The sequence below is a fragment of the Melozone crissalis genome, unplaced genomic scaffold (assembly GCF_028551555.1).
Source record: "Melozone crissalis strain CALT ecotype California unplaced genomic scaffold, PUWL_Pcris_2 ptg000057l_1, whole genome shotgun sequence".
NCBI lineage: Eukaryota > Metazoa > Chordata > Aves > Passeriformes > Passerellidae > Melozone > Melozone crissalis.
Window position 1 is genome coordinate 3,672,033 of NW_026535835.1, and position 21,198 is coordinate 3,693,230.

The window sequence follows — 21,198 nt, forward strand, 5'->3', positions numbered from 1 at the left end:
AATGAAATCAGTGGTTGTTTTTCTTACCGAGGGTAAGCCTGGTGTGGAGAGCAGGATGGGGTTAGGGGAGCCCTGCTCAGGTGCTGGCAGGGCTGCATCTGCAGGAACCCCCAGAGCAGGGGGGGATGAGCTTTGCAACCCCATCTCTGCAGTCAGGCTTGTCTGCAGGTGCTGTGTGTGTAACTAGAAACGAGGAGCAGTTGTCTACCCCTGAATCATAAGGAGATTTTGAAAAATGTAACCCCTGTCTTCCTTCAGAAAAGCAGCCCCTTCACAGACTCAGATAAGCTGTCCATGGCTCAGACCCCTTTGGGTGAAATGCTGAAGGCTGAGAGGAAAGGGAAAGGGAAAGGAAGGTCTAAAGTGGCAGGTAACCAGGCAGAGGGCTGAAAGGGAAGAGGGAGTCAGTAGTCATTATTAATCCAGGAAGAGAAGCATCTCTACCCAAACAGGAATTTTCTATTATTATTTCTGTTATTATTATGTCTGAGTCCAAGGCAAATTATTGGTAGATCCTGTCCCTTGTTTCGGCAGGAGGGGAAGGAAGGTTCAATCCTGCTAGCATCTCTCCCACCGTGCCTTTGAAGGGGAGCTGGCTGGAGTGACTCAGCCATTGCTCTAAGGAATTCATCTATAGAAAAGGAGGATCTGCCTGAGTGAGTGTGTGCAGCCCTTACAGCTCCATGCTTGGCTTTTCAGAAGTGGCAGGATGATGACACCTCAGGAATAATTTGATGCCTCTCAGCCAAGGAAAGATTTTCCCAGTTCAGACATTACTGAATATCTTCTCTGTCCATCCACAAATTCACAGAGAGTAGGAAAAGGGGAGTAGAAAGACATCTCACAAATTGGAAGCTGAGCTGCTGTGAATCCTTTTCCTAGCACCACCCCAGGTCACCTGCATGCTTAGCAGTGTCAGGGGATGGGAACACATCAGAGCTCAGCTGGCAGCTGGGAAGGGTCTTGGTATTTTATGATGATGGGCTCAGATGACAGGAAGACAACAAGTGTAATTCTTGTGGTGGTGATGGGTTGGGTAGGCATCACTCCCAGGTTTCTCTGAGACTTGTCCACAGACATGCAAATATGTCTGCACTGTCCTGAAAGTCCCTTTTGAACTGAAGTAATTATTTGGGTGGTGCTATGGATCCATTCTGTAGTCTCAGAGCAGGATGGGAACACCCGAGAAATGGACCTGTAATGGATGTCTGTCACTGGGCACTGTTGGAACTGCCTCTGCTCTGACTCTGTGTGCTGACTGAGAGTTGTGTATCCAGAACATCTCCAGCAGGGAAGTCTTCTCCTCCACATCCTTTAACTGGGCCAAGGGTAGGCAGGCATTTAGCAAAACATGATGTTTTCATGGAAAGTTAATGACTGTTAAAAATGGCATTTCTTACTCCTTTCCCTGCCTGAGACCTGCCTGTGGTTCTGCAGTGACCTGGGATGTGCACAGGACCCTCAGTGAGGCAGAACACAGGAGCAGCAGCACTTCAGGAACAACAGTCTTGTGTACCCACCAGGATACAGCTGCACCTGACTTTTCTGCTTGCTGCAAGCTTCATGTCAGTCCCAGGTGAAGGAGTACAGGAAGGCTTCCACAAGGCCAGGAGAAAATTACAATAGCAGCAAAACCCCTGCCAAACTCAATGGATATTAAATACTTGAGCCAGGGCAGGGAAAGGAATGGGCACATGAGTTCTTGTGGGTATTCAGAGATTTGTACTGGGTGCCTCTGGTGAAGCAGCTGCAGCAGGTCTGGCAGATATGTAGAACTTCCACTGCTTGGGTAGTGGGTCAGTGCAGGACAGGCAGGGACTCTGGGTGGTGTTTGTGGCCTCTGCCTGTGGCAGTGCAGCACTTGGTGGTTGTTGAACTCAGCTCTTTGTCAACACAGGGATGCTGATACCTTGCTTGAAGGTGGGAAAGCTGAAGTTTGGAGGAATATATGCTGATTTTAAAGGAAATACATTGTGTTTCACATAGCTGAATATCTCTCTCCTGCAACGGGAACTTGCATTGCAAACATATTCTTTTCCCCTTGAGAAATTCTGGCTTTTCTTTGATCCAGCTGCTGTCCAGATGAAGACCAAAGGAGTCACTTGTTTTGGGTTTAGGTGGGAGTCTAATGAAGAAAGAGGAACTGCTTGGATTTCTGCAGCCATTGCTGATTTTCCCACTTCAGAGGGATAAGCAGAGGCATGGACCCTCACCTCACTGCCACAGGCACTGCTGGGGATGGCTCTGAGGTGCCACCCTGCTGCAGACACAGAGGCTTTGGGAAAACAGCATTAAATGGAAATACCTGCACACAAGCAAAGCAGAACTGCTTCCTTTACGTACACAAGGGTGGCTGGCCAGATCACACCTCCTGAACTTTATTTTGGCTGTTTTTGTAACACCCAGGAGCCACAGTGCTCTGTGATGCCAATATTTCACATAGTTATTTAGTGCAGGAGAGGAGGACTCTAGCAACCAAATATTTAATGTGGAAGGGAGGCACAGTGATGGGAGAGGATGTGATTTGCTCAAGATCACCTCACAAACTAGTGACAGAATAAGACAGGTAAGTCAGTAATAAGCCAAAAAAACATTTATAATGTATTGTAATTAAGAAATAGTGGGTTTCTGATTGTAATAGCCCAAATTATAGCATCTGTATTGTCTCGCTCTTTACCTGAGACTGAAAATAGAATAAAAGTTTTAAAAATGCTTCTCAGTTACCCCATCTCAAAGTCAAAAAAGGGTTTAATCCAACAATTCTTGTGGGGCCACACCACAGTTACAGACTCACAGCATCCACTTGCAGCCATTGCCGCTGCCCCAACATTCCTGCACGTGGATTGTCTCTGTCTGGCAGGGACAAGGCACCTGTGAAACAGCCTGCAGCTCTACTTAAACATCAAGCCAGAATCCAGCTGGGCAAGCAATCTAAAAAAGTCTGGAAGAAAGAGAAAAAAGCTGCACAGGAATGGTGCATTTATGAAGGCAGCACATTTCTTGCCTCTGCTTCCTACAGTCAGCAAGAGCAGCAGAGTATTAATCTGGCTATTGCTGCTTTTTGCTTTCACAACACATCCCAGCAATAACATTCACTGTATTTTAGCTCTCCTCCAGAAATGGGCTGTTCAGTTTCCTCTGCTTGCTTGTATTCAGGTAGGAGAGAGATCCTGAACAGCTTCTTTTAGATAAAAGTCACTGGTTTGTCCAGTCCCAGTGGTGTGCCAGGCATATTGGATGCTGGAACTGTCCCAAATTCATGTCTGCACCCTTAACTGAGGAGCAGGGATGGGGATGAGCAGGGAACTCCAGAGGTGTAAATAGATCAGTCAGCCACATGGCGTCATCTCTGCTCTGTACAAATATAGCTGGGGACATGCTGAGCAGAAAAAATCATTTCAATCAGCACATGCTCCTTTGCCAGCTCTGCAACCAGCATAAATACATTCCCACTTCTGCTGCTTTGAGCAGATTAGCTACTCAACTTTCTAGGACAGTGCCACACCTCAGGATCTACCTCATCCCATTCCTCAGAATCTGTGAAGGCTGTGTGTCCATCCCAGCAGAGTGAGGGTTCTGTAACATCTGCTGAGAAAGTGGTGCCTGTGTTCCCACACAGGTGAGCAGAAGCAGCTCCACAGTGTCCTCCTCCTTCATGCCAGGGCACAGACATTGTGCCTGGGGTGTCTTTGCAGCTGTACCATTAGTGGTAAAAATACAGATTTCTCCATCTTTGAATGCGACACCTCCAGTGCTTTCATGTCAGACTTTCCTGTCTCATGCAGATATGTGGGCAGATGTATAACAGTGGAGCTTTACAGCAGTGTAGTCTCTCTTCCCTAATTTTTTTTATAAAGCCCTTGCTCAGGAGCTGCTGGGTCAGAGTGGCTGCAGAAATACAGAAATAGTTGTGATCTGGGGGTAGTGCATGGGACAGCTTAGGAGAAGTAGGTACTTTACATTAAAAGTTTCCATCTCTTTCAGAATATTCACTTACCCCTGCAGATTGTTTGTATGGACAGTGAAGCTGATACAGTGTCAGCTGTAGCTGCTGAGGTGGCTGTAAATACCCAGGATTAAATCCCTTGATGTGTCTAGTTAGGAGTCATTTCTCTCTCTCTTTAAGAACAGGGCTTTAAAAAATTCCCTGGGTGATCTCAGTGCTCTTTGAAGCAGATTTTTGAGTCTACTAATTCTTATAAAATAAAGGTGGGATGAATGTGGTTATCATTTCTCTCCAGTAATGGGCTCAGAGGACTCCCTTGTATGTGGCTGTAACAGTGGTTTCCATTAAATGCACATAGGACCCAGAGTACATGTGTAATTCCCTGTGTGTGTAATTTGTCCTATTCACATGAATAGTTGAAATTTCAAGCTGGTTATTGTACTGGGTAGAGCTTGTATTGAATTGTCAGGACAACATGAGAAAATTGCACCGGCTACATTCACCCATTCTAGTGTAATCCATAAATAGCCTTTAGAGTTAATTACTCCATAAATTGAAAGAAAATCTGTAACAGCAGACAAGGAGTAGTACAAGATAAATGTCATGCAAGAAGTGAGGGAAGATGCACTGCTTGAAATTGCTTTGGGAACACTCCTAGGAGGTGTGGGCTTGGGGAGGGCTGCTCTGCACTGGAGGCAGCTGCTCAGAGCTCAGAGTGGGGCTTGGACAGCTCAGGGTGCTGGCTTTCCCTTAGAGTGCACTTGTTTGCTTACTTATTTTCATTTTCTTTCTCTTCCTCTGCCTGTTTGTCTTTTATGGTCTTGATAGTGGAAATTAAGAGACCTTTGCTTTTCAAAGCTACCTGATTATCCCTGGAATAGCACTAGCACAAACAGCTGCCTCCCTCAGAGACAAAGCAAAGATGCTCAGAGAGGTCAGAACTAAATTTCCCAGTCCCTCCCATTCTGAGCTGTTTTTAGACATTCAGATCTTTGTGCAGGAATTTTCCATGCTGCTTTGTGTTAGCTGTGAAATGCTTCAGTTGTGGGATGTGTACAAACCTCTGCTGAACAGCTCAGCTGGTTCTTGAGAGCAAACTTTAGAAGAAATAGGGGGTTGGTACCCACTTTATGGTAGGAAACTGAGGCACAGAAACATTGAGGCCAGATATATAAAATGTCAAGCTTCCTCACTGCAGAGTGTGAGTTTATGAACTTAACAATGTTCCTTTGACAGTTGTGTGAGTGGGATAAAAACTAAATAGGAAAATGAGATGACAGCTTTCACAGCTTCCCTGTTGAGGGTATTTGGAATAAAAACCCCCTCTCAGTTTTGCATGCTCTGTTAGGAGAAGGTGTCAGAAATACAGAAGCATACAGTCAGAGGTGGCAAGGTTCTCTGGCTGTGGATCCAGTCCTGCAGAGATGCCCAAGTGCATCAAGAGCAAATCTGAGATGCACAAAGAGCAAAAAAAGACACAGAAATTGAAGTTTGAATCTACTAATTTTTATAAAATAAAGAATGTGTTTGTTTTTCCCTCCAGCAAAGGGCTTAGAGGACTTCCTTGTCTTCTGTCCCTGTTGCTGTGATCCTGGAGAAACCTGCTGTCACATTTGCTGGTAGCACTTGTTATACAGTGAAGGTGTGGAGCTTTAAAAATCCCTGCTGTGCCCTGGCTGTCTCACTGCTGGCTCTGGGTGTGAGCCTGAGCACCCTGCAGGCAGAGATGTGCTGGAGACACTGCGCTCCTCATGCTCAGGTCCTGTTTGCAGGGCCAAATCCCATCCCTGCCTCTGGCACAGCCTCCCTTGCTGCCCAGAGAGGTGCTGGATGCCCCATCCCTGGGCACAGCCAAGGCTTGCTTGGACAGGGCTTGGAGCAAACTGCTCTGGTTGGAGACATCTCTACCTGTTGGAACCCTGAGAATTTTAAACTTGCTGTGCTTGAAGGTACAGACCCACAGGGGAACAATGCATTTGACCTGAGGTTGTGGAGAAAGCTTCCAAAATTGATTGATAGCACTGGGATTATGCGTGTGGAGTTGGTTAGAAGTGTGTAATATGACAGGGTGGAAAACTTAGAGTTTGGGGTTTTAGAATATAGAAATAAATATGAAGTAAGATGGGGGTTTTACGGTGGAGACTGCTTGTTCTTCTTTACCTCCTTCTTTCTTCTTCTTCACCTTCTTCTTCCTTCTTCTTTGTGGGTTTGGGTGATGTTTTGTAAATGGACAGAAAAGTCTGCGTTGCATCTCTTTGGGATCACTTACTGGGTTAAAAGGGAAGATAATCCAGGTGTCCTTTCTTAATTGAATGGTTTAGTCTTAAAAGAACTTGTAACAAGCGATAGTTTGGCCATTTTGTGCTTTGCTCATGAAAGGCTGCTGAACTCATAGTAGTGAGAGTGTTTTACTGATAAGAAATAATAAACACCTGAGTCCAAACATGAACTGCCATCTCAAGTGCCTCCAATCCAATATGTACATATAAACTCTGTTGCCACTTGGTGGCATTGGGCAACAGCTCTCCCAGTTTATCATGACTTCTGCAGTTGGCAGCATTTATATTTTTAATGACTTACTGCTGGGTCCTGTTATTGCAGGAGCCTTTTTATCTTTTTAGTGCAAGCCAGACTCTCCCTGCCATTTTTGCAGAGGGAAACTGTGAAAGGTGAAATAATTACAGTGTAAGGTTTCTAAAGCCAGAACACTGATCAGAAAGTCCATAATATTTTTTAATTTCATTATTTCTGAATATTTGGAGTTAACTATGGCTGGAAACATAAGTCTCATAATGATGAATCAAATGAGAAATTGCTTCATTCTGAGTACCAGAAGAAACCAGGGAGTGGCAGAGCACTCTGTTATAGTGTAAGAATTTGTGTACTGAGTGAAGATGAGTGCTTAGGAGGTGATCCAACATACCACACCAAAGGAGGGAACCAGCTGAGGGTCTTCATTTCTGTCCAAGCACTATGATAAGTCCATGATTTATCTGCAGTTTCACTTGAAAGTTGAGAGGTGTCTGATTGCTGTAAAGTTGGAAGAGTCCACAGAAAACAATTCAGAGTGTCTTTGTGGGGGGAAGGGAGTTAGCAGGGTGCAGTACAGGGCTCACCCAGCTATTGGTGTGGGGAGGTGAAATGCATTTCTGTTGTGGAACTGTGCATTTTCCAGTTATTTCCCCCTTAGCTATAACCTTATAATGAGAAATATGAACCCATTTAAACTAGGTACAGAAAAGGAAAAAAGTTCTGGTGATGTTGCCCTTTCTCAGAGCATTTTGCACATTTCCCAGTGTTCTTTTGGAGAGGTAGGGCTCTGTCCCAGTGCTGTGCCTCCTGCTATGCAGGGTGTTTGAAACTGAGGGGTCTTCAGGGTGGAAAAGGTAGGCAGAAAGAATGTTATTTTTCTAATGCTGTGCAAGCTGACAGCAAACTGACAATCAGACTGACTCTGGTCAGGGTTGTAAACCTGGAGATCTTCCTTCCCTGCTCTCTGTGACTTCCTTGGCTGCTTGCAAAGACCCACGAGCTGGAATCTCACCATCATCCCAGCATCCTCCCAAGGATATTTTAGGAGCAGCAGCTCACAGTATTTACAGCATTGCATAATGCTCCAGCAGCAGCAATTCAATCCTATTTGGGATTCAGCCAGTGTTTGTTGTCCTCCTTGGAAATGGTATTGATTATTGGAGCTCAGGAGCCAATTATGGCCACTGTGATAGTCAGCACCTCACATGCCAGGGTGATGTGCTGGGGAGACTGCTCCACTTCAGCTGTGGCTGCCAGTGAGGCTCTGGACAGGCTCCATACCTTGTAAATCATCTGTGCTGTGAATAAGCAGTTACTCACATCCTAAATCTTATTTGACATGCTGGGTGGGTTGGGTTTGCACAGGGCCTGGCATTAATTTGGTACCTGTGCCAATGGAGAGCAGCCCCACAGGCTTTTGGAGACCAGCAGCACTTGGTTCCCAGTGTTGCATTGCCAGGGAAAATCATCCTGGACTATCACACTGATCATTTGTTGTTGAGGCTGGTGGTGTTCCATACCAGAGACCATGGATGGAATAACAGCTTGAGTCTGGAATCCTGCTCTTCCAGACTGTGGTAGGTGTCATGTTGGACTGCAAATGATGGTTATGGAGCCTGCAGGCTCCTGGTGCCTTCTGCAGAGCCTTACACAGCAAAACCAGAACAATCTTAAGGCTTCATCCCAATGAAAGGTCAAAATGAAAACCCTGATTATAATAAACAAAGCCCAAATCTCTGAAGTCTTTCTCAGCCAGAGTTGAGATGTCCCCCATAATCAGAAGTGGGAGTGACTGCACTCTGATAAACCAAGAGGATCCTGAGAGCCCAGCAGAGAGATTTCTGCCCAATGGAAGGACAAGGGATGTGGCCATGCTGAAGCTGTGGGGGCCTGGAGCTCTGTTCTCCTGTGGGTGAAGTGGTGGTGATGGAATTTAATTCCATCCATTCCAATGAAGGTGGTCCTGGAATGTGGGCAATTCCTCATTTTGCTCATTATTTATTACCTTACTCTGCCTGAGTCTGTGCTAATGTTACAGCTGGTGTTCTCAGCTCTCTTTGGGTTTACAGCACTCAACACCTTCCTGGGCAAAGCACCATCCCACATGCCTTATTTAATGCTATTTAGATGAATTTGGTGAGTCTTCAGCTAAGGTTTGTTTCATTTAAATTTGGGCTGTACTTTTCTATCTGGCTGCCTGGTAGAAACAGTGTCCAAAATTGGTATTTCAATCACTTCCTATATATTTTTCCAAGTTAATTGAATCATGAGAAGCAGGTTACTTATGCAAATGCAATGGCCCTTGTCATACTTCATAGGGCCTGTTAAACACATAAACCCAGAAATTATTAACACTTCCCAGTAGTTACAAGTACAATGAGCAAATCAGCCTTCCTTCCCCCTGAGGAAGTGCTTGATGGGGTCTTCTTGGGGCAGCTCATCCAGCACAGCTGCTGCTGGAGTGGAATGGGAAAATGCCTCTGTCCACCACAAAATACTGCATCTTCCATCACATCCCTGGCCCAAAATTGTGTTTAAATTGGTATTTAGTGAATTGCAGTCCTTATCACATGTACAAAGCAGGAATATCATCTCCTCTGTGTATAGAGCAGGGAATGAGCTGTGATCTCCTTGCCAGGAGTGAGTCATTAGTGGGCTTGGGCACACCTGGATGTGCCTGCTGCAGGTGGGATCCCTTGGTGAGAACAGGACCCTGGCACATTTGTAGCTCAGCAGAAGTTGTTTTGAGCTCCAGCTTCTCCATGCCAGGTGATGCAGAAAGCTTGGGTTTGGAGGTGATGCAAAAAACTGATGAGAAAATGGTATTTTGCTGCAGTAATTTGCTTCAAGTACCTTGCACAGATCTCTCTGACATAACATACTGTTGATTAATGCACAAACTTACCTCCTCTCCCTGGTGTCTAGTTTTCATTCCACATAAGCTCTGATTATTAAAAAAGAAACATTGGTTTATGAAGCTAAATATCAAAATGCAGAAGCAGAACCCTCAGTGTCCCCACTGTTTGCAGTGTGTATGCTCAGGGTTGTTTTCATGCTGCACACAATCGAGGTTATTGAAGAGAGCAAAATGTGTTTGTTATTCAGATCATTTTGGGTTTGCAGTGCTGTCAGTGTCTCAGGGAAGGGATGCCTGAGGATTCAGAGAGGGTGAGGTTAGGAATTTATTACAGGGTCTCTGGGGCTGTACAGAAACAGCTCCTAAAGGTCTCATTGAGGGAGAAAGAAAGGATGGAGGAGCCAGGAGTGTGTAGACATGGAGAAATCCACACTTGCCTAAAGTGCCAGAGTGCTACTGCAGGAGCAGCAATGCTGGGCTCCATGATTTTGGATTCCTGGGCTGCATCCCACCTCTGAGCTGAGTGTTGGCCTCCCTGGCATGCCTGCTGTGGCCTTGCTGGCTGGATCTGCATCTGAAATCAAGTTCCTTACCCCAAGTTGATTTAGCTGAGATTATGCATTTGTTACTCTGGATCCGAACTGTTTATTTCTATAATTTACCCCAAAAAAAATAAAAAACCCAGAGAATCCTAGAGCAGTGTATGCCTTCATTCCAGAGTCTGCATCTGCTTTTCTGGGCTGTTAATGTATTAAGAATTCTTTAAAACAGTTAATAATTTGTATTAAATTGTTTAGCTGCAGATTTTTTAGTACTTAACCATAACAGATTAGAAGCAAGTGGAATGGTATTATTCTTTGTATTTTCCATTTCCAAAGTAATTTGCATTATCTTTGCATTATTACTTTGTAATCCCTAGTGTATGTGTTACACCATCCATCCCTTGCAGAGCTGTGTGGTTCTTCTGCTTTAGAGATGGAGGCAGGAGCCCACAGATGCACAGGGTGCCTGCTCTGCATCTTCAAAGACCAGGGATAGTGCCCAGGCTGCTCTGCCAACCTCCATCTCCAGTGCAGGAGTACAAAATCTGGGTTTAGATTAGAGTGGGGAAATGGAAACAAGAGAGGCCAGAACAGCTTGAGTAAAATGTTCGGAGAAATTGTATGATAGAGATTCAAGTCCAAGACTACTGTGCTGCTTTGAAAAATAAACCACCTGGAGAATCCTCATGGAATTACCTTGACAGAGATTTCAGGTTGAAGTTACAATTTAATAGAAAGATTGCAATAAATGCAATGATACACAGAAGAATGGCACAAAGAGTACAGCCTGTTGGTCAGGGTGCTGATCACAGTCCTGTCAAATGATGGTTGCAGTCAAATGCCATGTTCCTGTGGAAGTTCTGGTCCTCCTCTGGATCCATCCAGTGGTGGGGGTGATGTTGAGATTCTATAGCTCAGGTTCAGGCAGGAATGCTCAGTACCTCCCCCAAGGTGGGGAGCTTCACAATGGAATGATGTAATAATGTGAGTCATAGGATATTTTGGGGATTTCTTGATGATCCAAGTTACAACTCCTATTCTGGTGGTGCCCATTATGGTCCATTAGCAGAGATTACCCATTTCAGGGTGGGTGTGACTGTGCTGGTACTTCTCCAAAGGGGAGTTATCACAGCTGAGTGATTGGTGTGAAGAAGAAACACTACCCTGCATTGAAGGGTTTGCTTCTTCTCCCTTATCTAATTTAACACCCAGCTTGTAGCCTGGGGTGTCAGGTGAAGGATGGGCAGCTCCTGCAATGAACAGTTTGTCAGGAATGAATTGGGGGGGAGTAGAATACACAGTTTGTTTAGACTCATATTGGCACTCTCCTTTTGTAACCACACAACCACCACAGGCTGTTTCCCCTTGGGAAGGTCAACAGAATTGGTCACTGGCATCCAAGTGAATTGCCAAGTTCTCTGTGTTGTCCTTGACAATCTGTGTGAATCCTGCCATGGAAATTGATGTAATCAGCACATGAAGGAGTGTCACAGTATGAACCTGTGGAGCAGCATGGGAGGGCCAGGAGGTTGGGATAAGGGGGCTCATCTCACTCCTTGCACTGAGGTCTGTGCTAAGCTCATACTGGCACATGGTGGGCCTGGCTCTGTCTGCCTCTAAACCAAACTTCTGTCCTCCCCTTGTGTCTCTGCAGAGCTTCCTTCCTCGGAACACTTGAGCGTGGCCGATGCAACATGGCTCGCCCTCAACGTGGTGTCTGGTGGAGGAGGCTTCTCCAGCTCCCAGCCCATCGGAGTGACCAAAATTGCCAAGTCAGTCATAGCACCCCTAGCTGACCAAAACATCTCAGTGTTCATGCTCTCCACCTATCAGACGGACTTCATCCTGGTAAGAGCACATGAGGGGACCAGGCAGAGTTATTGCCACCAGATGAAAATTCAGTTGGGCAATTCTGGGAACAAGTTATCTGTCTACTGACAATTGACAGTTGTCAGACTTGACAGTTCTGTTGAGTTGTCTGGGAGTGGCAGAAGTACCAAAGTCTGCTTTCCCCAAAGCTCTGTTCCTTGTAGTTAGGCCCTCTGGCATCTCAGGAGCTTTTGCCATGGGATGAAGCATTTGTTGTCATGGTTTGTCTGGTGTCTAATGAATGCTGAGCCCACCCAACAGTTCACTCCTGAAATGGAGATACTGGCAGCACTTCCCACCATCACTCAGATACTGGTTTTCTGAAAGTTAGAGGAACATAGTGTCTCCTGTCAGGTTGGCTGGTGATGGCCAAGAGGCTCCAAAGTTGTTTTGGTTATAGACAGACAGACTTTCTGTCTCACACACATGTGTGTGTGCTTGCAAACAAGGCATAGTCTTATCTCGTGAGGAAACAAGACTGAAAAACAGGCAGTGCTGAGCTGTTACAGGAAAAGAGGTGAAGCATTTCCCACTTAGAAATCTCCACATTCTTTTTACAGTCATAAAAGCACTCTGGTGCTTAATTCTACTGATACTGCCAGTGATATCACCCAGTGTGCTTCTCTTAAGACACACCTAAATGGTAACTCAAGCAGGAGTTGTGTCCACTTTGCTGTGACCTAAAAGTGTGTGCCCTCCACTGCAGGGTTTTGTCATTTCTGGTGCATAGCCAGATAATACCATAATATAAGATATCCAGATAACACCATAATACCAGATATCCAGAAGATTCCATAACACCATGCCCAGATGATGCTGTTGTCCCCTCAGGTGCGTGAGCGAGACCTGCCCTTCGTGATGCACACGCTGGCTGCCGAGTTCACCATCCTCAGAGTGGTGAATGGGGAGACAGTGGCTGCTGATGACTTTGGGGTAACAAATGGATTTGTCAAACCAAAACTAGGTAAGCACCAGCTGGCCAGGGATTTCGTCTCCCTGACACATGGGGTGGGAGTTCTGTCTCCTGGCTTCCTTCAGCATTTCGATGAATATTTTCTTAAGATTGCAATCTTACAAGCCTCTCTGAGTACAACCAAGGATTTGAGTAGGTTCTTAACTTTCTGAGCAGTACTAGTAAGTTTGGCTGAATTTTGGCCTTTTAATGCTAGTTTTTCTAGAGAAGACATGCCTTTGGTAGGACAGAAGGTTAAAGTACAGTTTGTTGCAGTTGCAAAAATAATGTTGTGTGTAGCCCATATTTCCATGCCTCAACATTCCAAAAGAAAATGGCTTCTCTAAAAACTTGTTTAAGTATTGCAGTGATGCACAGAGAAGATTGTTTGGTGAGGATCAAAGCCACAATGAGCCCAGGGCTGTACAGAGCCTTAGGATGTTTGCAGGCTAAAGGAGCAAGTATCAAGCCAAAGGGCACAATCAGGAAAAGGAACAATTTACATATATATGCTTGCCTACAGACATGTGTGTAATTTTTTGCCCATAACCAGACAAAGCAGAGATCAGTTATTATGAAGTGCCAGTCAGTTTCATCACTCAAGAGCTAACAATCGCCTTGTGTAAGAAAATGAGTCTTAAAGAAAAAAAGCATCAGGAAAGGGCACAGTGAACACATGTTGATAATGCACCAGCCCACAGTTTGCTGTGTTGGTCTGTTGGTTGCATGCCTAAATGGTGGCTGCAATCTGTGAGACAAACTGCTGTGTGGCAGCTGGGTTTTAATTTTTCAAGATATTATGGCAAAATAGGTCCCCAGAAATTAAGGAAAACAGGGTGGACTGCCAGCAACCATAGCCTTCCATAGCCCTGCCTTTTAATGGTGGAAACCTACATTTTTTTCCACTTTCCAGTTTCTCTTGGCCCCTCCTTTAGCTTGCCCCTCATGTAGTGTAGATGCACCCAATGGCCTGAAAGCTCCTCAAAGCTGGGCAGGGTGTGCAGGGTGACACCACCCTATGCCTTAGGGAGACCAGCACAGGAGCAGATCATCCACAGGCCCCTCATTCCCTGTCTGAGAGGCAGCAGGGCTTCAGCAGTGAGGCACTGCCTTACAAATACTGTCAGCTTTCTCTGTGACCCTTGGCAGGGCCTGGATAGCACAGCTGATGGGACAGGAGCCTGCTGCAGATGTGGCTTCATAGCTCTGTGTGTCTGTGTTGTCTCTTTCAGTTCAGAGGCCTGTCATTCATCCTCTCTCCAGCCCAAGTAATATGTTCTGTGTCACCAGCCTGGATCCAGATACCCTTCCCACTGTTGCTACACTCCTGATGGATGTCATGTTTTACTCCAATGGGTAGGTCCTGCAGGGAAATGGGCTTCCAGGAGAGCTGTGGAGTGTCTGGAGGCACAGACTGCAGGTCCTGCAGGAGATGGGCTTCCAGGAGAGCTGTGGAGTGTCTGGAGGCACAGACTGCAGGTCCTGCAGGAGATGGGCTTCCAGGAGAGCTGTGGAGTGTCTGGAGGCACAGACTGCAGGTCCTGCAGGAGATGGGCTTCCAGGAGAGCTGTGGAGTGTCTGGAGGCACAGATTGCTCCTCTGGGATGCCAGAGGATCCACAGGGATCTGCTGTGGCCTTGTGCTGCTCCAGTGCCCTGCACTGAGGGAGGAAGGGAGGTTTCACAGGCTCAGAGGGTTGTCCTGAGAGGAAGCCAAACAGGTGATTGAGGGTGCCCAAAGACATCTGCTGGCTTTGGAAAGCTGAGTTTTTTCAGAGTGAGGGTGACAGCAGCCATGTGGTCAGTGTGCTGCATGTCCACACAGGGTCAGATCATCTACAGCTGGCTGTATTCCTGCTCCTTGGTGCCCATGGCTCCTGGCCCACAGCTCCTTGTGAGGGGACCTCGAGGAAGGGATGGAGAGTTCTGTCAGTTGTGGGGACTGGATCGTTTCCCACCTGCAAAATAAAAAAAAAATGAAATCAATATAATACACCAGAACTCAGTGTCACTTCCCTAAGTCAATATAAGAACATTTCTGGTTTCACTGGCTATATCTGCTTTAAAAACCCATTTTTGTGCTCTTCTAGCCACAGTTGATGTAGTTCTCTTCTGTTTCTTCAGAGTAAAAGACTCAGTGGTGGGCAACGAAGACTCGGGACATATTCGCTTTTTCTCCTTTTCTCTCATTGAGGGTTACATCTCCCTGGTCATGGATGTCCAGACACAGCAGAGGTGAGCCTTGATCTTAGAAAAAGACCTTTAAAAAAGGGATGTTCTCTAAGGAGCAGGAAGCACCTTAGACTCCTCCATGTTAATTATTTGGACTGTCTTGTATGGGTGTCATGGGCCTGTACACCCATTCACTTTTCTGAGTAGAATCTGGCATTTTAGTTCCAGTGCCTAAATTTTAGACTGGTCTTTCCAAGCCCTCAGTGAAATCACAAATCAATGTGTTGTAGGGTTATCTCACTTTCAAAAGAGGAATACTGGAGCAAAGTGATTTTTGCACTTTTGTTCTGTTACTCATTAGCTGTGCTTGTAAGAACAAAACCCAAAAGGAAAACCTGGTGCAGGTGTTTGAATTTTCCTGCTAAAGGCCAAAATCAGGGTGGGGATGTCAGTGATGCTGTCCTCCTGCTTTGCTTTTACACATGGATGGGCTTGGTTCAGTCTTGTTATGATGATAATGTCCCAAGGCATCAATGGCAGTGGGAGCCCATGGCTTGTTTGTCCAGCAAGGAAGGAGCCAGCTGCTGAACAGTCACACTCTGTGTCTGTGTCTGTGCTTCTGTAGCTGTGCAGCACAACAGGCTCTCAGGTCTGGGGGGGTGCTGTACTCAGAAGTGCTTAAATTTGCTTTTGACATGTAGTGCAGTTTGGGTTTGGTTCTTGGGGATAAGTCCCCTGCCCCTTGGACTTGTTTTTCAAATTAATAAATCGCCCTCCTAAAAGTTTCTTTGACCTTACTGGAGTAAACCTTTGTCTGTCTTAAGAGGAGCCAGAGAGCTGGAGTTTCAGCCTGGGCTGTGGGAGATCTGGGGAACAATTCTCCTCTCTCCCAGGCTGCCTGCTTCACCTTGGGCAGCTCTCTGAGCCTCCAGTCTCCTTCCCCCTGCTAAGAAATGGAGACCTCTGCAGTGGTCCCAGGATGGGATGGAAGAAAGCCCTGAAGGTGCTCAGACACAAACCCAGTGGTCACTGTTCACATTCCTGAGAGCAGCCATGGAAACATAATCCATCCCTAGGTGTTTCCAGATGCAGCTCAAATCAAACCTTCACAGTTTCTACATTTGCAAAGCTGGGACACAGCCTGTTACAGATTTTTTCCTTGCCTCTCTGGGTACCTATGCCCACCTCCAGCAGGAGTTGCTGATTTGCCACAGGATATCTGGAGGATCAGGCAGGTGCATCTGCCCCACCTGCCTTGAGTTTTCCAGTTTGCCCAAGCTACTCCCTGTTATTGTTGGCTTCAAACATCTCAAGGATGCAGGAAGAGCAGATCCCCCACAGGCAGAATCTGACACACTGCTGTGCTTTAATTGCTATGTTTTGTGTTCCTTTTTTTTTTTACAGATTTCCTAATAATTTGTTGTTTACAAGTGCATCTGGTGAGCTCTGGAAGATGGTGAGGATTGGTGGGCAGCCTCTTGGCTTTGGTAAGTGACATTTGGAGGATCAGTTGGTGTGCAGGCAGGCAGTCACCTCAGGGCCTTCAAGGAGTATGGAAAAATCCATCTGAGGCTGATGCTTTTAAGAGCCAGCAGCTTAACATGACTTTGTGAGCTGAGATTTTCAAACAGGAGCCTCACTCCTATTAAATGTTAAATCAAATGTCAAACTATTTGATAGTTTGACTTCTGAATATACTCCTAAAAGTGCTACATGCTACAGTTCCAGCTGCATTGCATTCATCTGCTGGACTTTGGGGGTGGCTACAGCTGGGGCTTTGGTTAAAGAGAAAAACTGGACTAAAAGGTGGGAGTTCATTGTAGATTACTGAAATCAGTGCTCAGAAAGCAGTGTCATACTCCAGTGCAGTGCCTGGGTAATTCTGTTATTCCAGTAGACTTTTTATAGATTTATAGCAGTTCAAGCAGAAGCCTTGTTCACAGATGTGTTTCACATCCAGTCCTGCACATGTTTTCTCTACTCAAAAGAATACTGGTCCTAAGTAGCACAGAGAAAATGCTTCATGTCTGCAGTAGTGTTCTTTTTATTTCTATGTCCCCTGCAATTTTAAGGGTCTGATCTGAATAATGCAAAAAGGCCTGATCTTCAGGAAATGCAATGGCTCCTTCCTGGGGGCTCTGAACCACTTAGAAAATACAAACTTCAAGAACATTTCTGAAATACATTGGGCCAATTTTTGTATTTAATTGCAACTTGTACACCAGACCACCAAAAGTGGAAGAAGGAAATTTTCTTTTTACGTATCTTTGAGGAAAATATATAGAAATAGCATGATATGTCATTGATAGCACATCAGGACATTGACCAGGCCCCTAAATATTTGATGTTTAAATATGTTAATTTCAAATCAAGTTCAAATGTTGAATTTGAATGAGTAAAACTCCAGCTTTCACTGTGTGAAATGCTGTTTCAGGGGCTGTGGTGGGCTGTAGCCCAGGAACCATGTGTCCAGGCTGACTAATGGGTCAGCATCTCCTCCTTCAGAGTTTCAGGGCCAAGTGTTCAATAACAGAAAAATGGATGTTAAAGATATAAGGGGCTGGGTTTTGTGCTTTCTTGTTGAACATTGTTCAGTGCCTTTCTTTGGACCTCTAAATCATTCCAGTTCTACTGGTTTTGTGCCTTTGGAAAATGTTTTTCTCTGTGTAGCAAAAAGAAGGTAATAAAACTAAATGTGCAATGTATTGTTGTGGCCCAAAAACTTGATTCTGTGAGAAATAATACATTTTATTACAGAGATTCCTTCTGATAGGAGTTTGTGAAGACAAACTTCTCCATATATTTTGTTGTGGCCCAAAAGCTTGATTCTGTGAGAAAGAATACATTTTATTGCAGAGATTCTTTCCAATTGGAGTTTGTGAAGACAAACTTCCTATGTTTTATTGTGGCCCAAAACCTCGATTCTGTGAGAAAGAATACATTTTATTACAGAGATTCCTTCTGATTGGAGTTTGTGAAGACAAACTTCTCATATGTAGGCATGGAGCTGGTGATCTCTGAGACTTTTGCAAGCCCCTGCAGACAATGTTTGATGTTTTGTCTCCCCACAGATGAATGTGGAATTGTCGCTCAGATTTCTGAGCCTTTGGCTGCAGCTGACATCCCAGCCTACTACATCAGTACTTTTAAGTTTGATCATGCCTTGGTGAGTATGGAAACAGCTTCTCTGGAGTAGGGGAGATCTTTCCTTAGGAGAAAACATTATGAGAATGTCACTTCTCACCTGGATAGCTCATTGGAGTGCCTTTGCTCCAGCCCAGCAAATTCCTGTCTTCAGCCTCCTGGCTGTCCCTGCCCTGCATGAGAGCCTCCTGAACCAAGCGTGGCCCTACCCAAGGCAAAGCTGTGTTAGTGAGTGTTGTTCTCAGTCCTTACCTGCAGTGATGGAAACTTCACACCCTCCCTGAGCACCTTCTTCCACTGCATCTGTATCTTCTATTAGGAACAGGCACAAACTCTTCTATTTCCTTCCAAAAGTAGTTGCAGGCTCCAGACCCTCAGGTGGTTCCTTAGGTGCTTCCTTGCCCTTAAGGGAGGGCCATCACAGGTGCCTTTGTGTGTTGGGAACTTTTTGGACAGTCCACCAGTAGCAGACCCCTGCCTTCATCCCTTGGTGTCTGCCCTGTCCTAACCTTTGCTTTCTGAGACCCATCCCTTAGCTCTGCTGTCCCTGCATCTTCCTGGTTTGTGATACACAAACAAGAATTGCCAGCACAGCAGGAGAAGGTGATTTTGGAGCAGATAAGGTTGTTGCCATGTTTGTTCTCATGAGTGCCCATCAGCAGTTGCAGCACAGTTATCAACACGAGAGTCTTGCCATCCTTGGGGAGTTCTCTTTGTTTTTTGTACTGATGGATATTTTACTTTCTAAGTCTACCTCTGTTCTTCCTTTGTAGAGAAGACACCCTCTAAAATGAGGAATTTCCCTAGAAAGGGAAAATGCAATGCCTGTAGCCACAAATGGGATGGCATTTTTCTTGGAACCCATTTCCCCAATCCTGAAGGAGAGAGTCAGCTGCTTTATACTATTCTTTTTTTTTTCTTAAATGTGCCTTTTATTGCATTATACTTCTCTTTCCATCACTTGCAAATTGACTGTTGAGGTCCTACCTCTGACCTGTAAAAGCTCTAGTGAGATCAGAGCAGGTTTGGGGCTTTTATAATGACTTTGTTTTTTCACAGTTGGTGTGAACCATTCACAGCTGATGGGTCATGTGTGTAAAGAGTAAAAGTAAATATTATTTCAGATAGCAAAGGTCAGAGTGTTATATATGTTTGTCTTATATTTTTTAATATTAACTGTGCTGATAAGATAAGCTAATAAAGCACCATTTAAAAATCAATACTGTTAGCTTTGCCTCCCATTTCTGCCCATTGTGTGGCCCCAGGTGTGCACTTTCTGTGCAGAGCACAAGGTGCAGAGTGCTTCTACATGTCAAGCCATATCGTGAGAGCTCAGCCCTATCAGCTAAAATAGATCTGTAGCTGAAAACTTACACCACACAATTGTAATGACTCTGCAGGCAGCTCCACCTTCTCAGATGCTCATCCTGCTGCCTCCAGCCCACAGATCCTGCTCCCAGCAGCTGGCAGGGTGTGGGGCCATGCAGGTCTGCAGGTCTTCCTTACTCAAAGCACTGTTTCAGTGGTTTTCTTTGCTCCTTACCATTTTCTTTATGGTTTTAAAAGCCTTTTCACCTGGACAGTGCTGTTCCAGTTGTCAAACCCTTCCATCCTTTGGAAGGTTCAGGTATTTTTTGCGTGACTTTGCTCTGGGTGTGCTGGCTGGGCTGGATGCTTGTTGGCTTTAGGGTGACTTTGTTAGCCAAGACCTGACCTAGATTTTGTCATGTTTTCCTTAACTTTGTTACCCAGATACTTTGACTTCTAGTGACATTTCTTGAGGAGTAAATGTATCTTGAACCCTTTCTCTAAATTCTCCCTTTCTTTAATTAAGGTAGTTTAGTACCTGTTGTCAGCAATTTAAAGTACTGTATAAAAATGTGTTGTTCCCTTTGATCTGATCTTTTTTCTCTTGTGCATCTTAAGGTGGTTTTTGCTACTTAATTTTTATTTGACCTGAGTGTAATACTCTGATCTTCCTGCCATGCTGTAGCTGTAGATGTTTGCCCTGGTAATCAGGACTTGTGCTAGAGACAAAATCCCTTTGGGAGACAATGTTGAGATGGGAACCTCCAGGTCTCTGTTGTGTCCCCTGGGTGATGCAGGGCCAGGCTGGACAGAATCATGGTTACCAGCTCCCTCTAGAGAGGGCAAGGAGGAAGAGTTGCCTTTCCAGGTACTCTGCTCTTGCTGCCTCATGTCCGCAGGTGTCTTGCTCTGTTTCACCAGCATTTTGCTTCTGAAGAGGCTGAAGCTGTGTCTGGGATGTAATTTGGAGCTTTGGTTCTCCCTTCCTGGTCAGTGCTTTGTTCTGCACTCCACCTGAGAAGGGAGCACAGTGCACCAGCTGCCTTGGACAGGGGTTATTTCCAGGGAGCAGGGAGGGCAAGGCCTCCTCCACTGGTGGCAAACTAGGATGGGTCCTACAAATCAAATTTGTTTGCTCATCTGTCCTGGAGAAAACCCTGCCAAAACATTTGGGGGGTGATTGATATAATTTCTGTCCTGTTAGGGGGTCAGGAATTTTGCCTGAGTGAAGGAGCACTGTGTTTTTTCATGGAGGAGATGGGTCTGTGCAGGTCAAAGCAGCTGCCCAGAGCTGCCTCCTCCTGCTTCTGGCCAGTGCTCAGGAATCAGACAGAAAGACCCACTGAGCATCACTGGGGCTGGCTGTGGTTAAAAAAAATGACAACTATGTCTTTTCTCATTATCTTATGTGGAGGAAAAGTCAAACAGCTCCTTGTGCTGCAGTGTTCAGTGTGCTGGGAAAAATGATGAAGGGGAGGCAGTGGAGAGTCCTGCCTCAAAATCCTGTTCCTTATAGGGGAGGTGTCCTAGGGTTTTCCTTCTAAACCAGAAGAGTTTGCTGGATGCTTGTTTTAAGATGATTTTCTTCCTTTCCAAATGACTTTTGTTCTCACATCATCAGAGTTGACTGCTGTTATTCCATCTTCCTATTGGAAAATTGAACATTTTTCTTGTTATTTCTCATGGGCTTTTTTCTCAGTTTTGGTAAAAACCTCATAGAAAGACACAACCAGTTGTATTTCCACTGTCTGAGCTCTTGAGAGTGTCCAGTGAATTCAGGTATTGTACTCTTGGTCTTAAATACCTTGTAGAGGAGACAGTTCCTTCTTCAATTTACTTGATATGAATTTTATTGGCTTCTTGCAGAAACTTAGGGA

General features: G+C 45.3%; 2 protein-coding genes across 2 annotated transcripts in view; one reads left to right on the plus strand and one right to left on the minus strand.

The window, feature by feature from the left end:
* Positions 1-21,198, plus strand: part of CASTOR2 (cytosolic arginine sensor for mTORC1 subunit 2) — a 122,560-nt gene that overhangs the window by 99,090 nt on the left and 2,272 nt on the right. The window contains exons 3-8 of the mRNA XM_054287468.1: positions 11,532-11,725; positions 12,578-12,710; positions 13,931-14,054; positions 14,822-14,932; positions 16,274-16,356; positions 17,941-18,035. Coding sequence (XP_054143443.1) covers positions 11,532-11,725; positions 12,578-12,710; positions 13,931-14,054; positions 14,822-14,932; positions 16,274-16,356; positions 17,941-18,035 — 740 coding nt within the window. The remainder of the gene's footprint in view (positions 1-11,531; positions 11,726-12,577; positions 12,711-13,930; positions 14,055-14,821; positions 14,933-16,273; positions 16,357-17,940; positions 18,036-21,198) is intronic.
* The window catches only part of RCC1L (RCC1 like), a 35,546-nt gene continuing 28,832 nt past the window's right edge, over positions 14,485-21,198 (minus strand). The window contains exon 12 of the mRNA XM_054287464.1: positions 14,485-14,655. Within this exon, the coding sequence (XP_054143439.1) occupies positions 14,530-14,655 (126 nt within the window). The 3' untranslated portion in view covers positions 14,485-14,529. The remainder of the gene's footprint in view (positions 14,656-21,198) is intronic.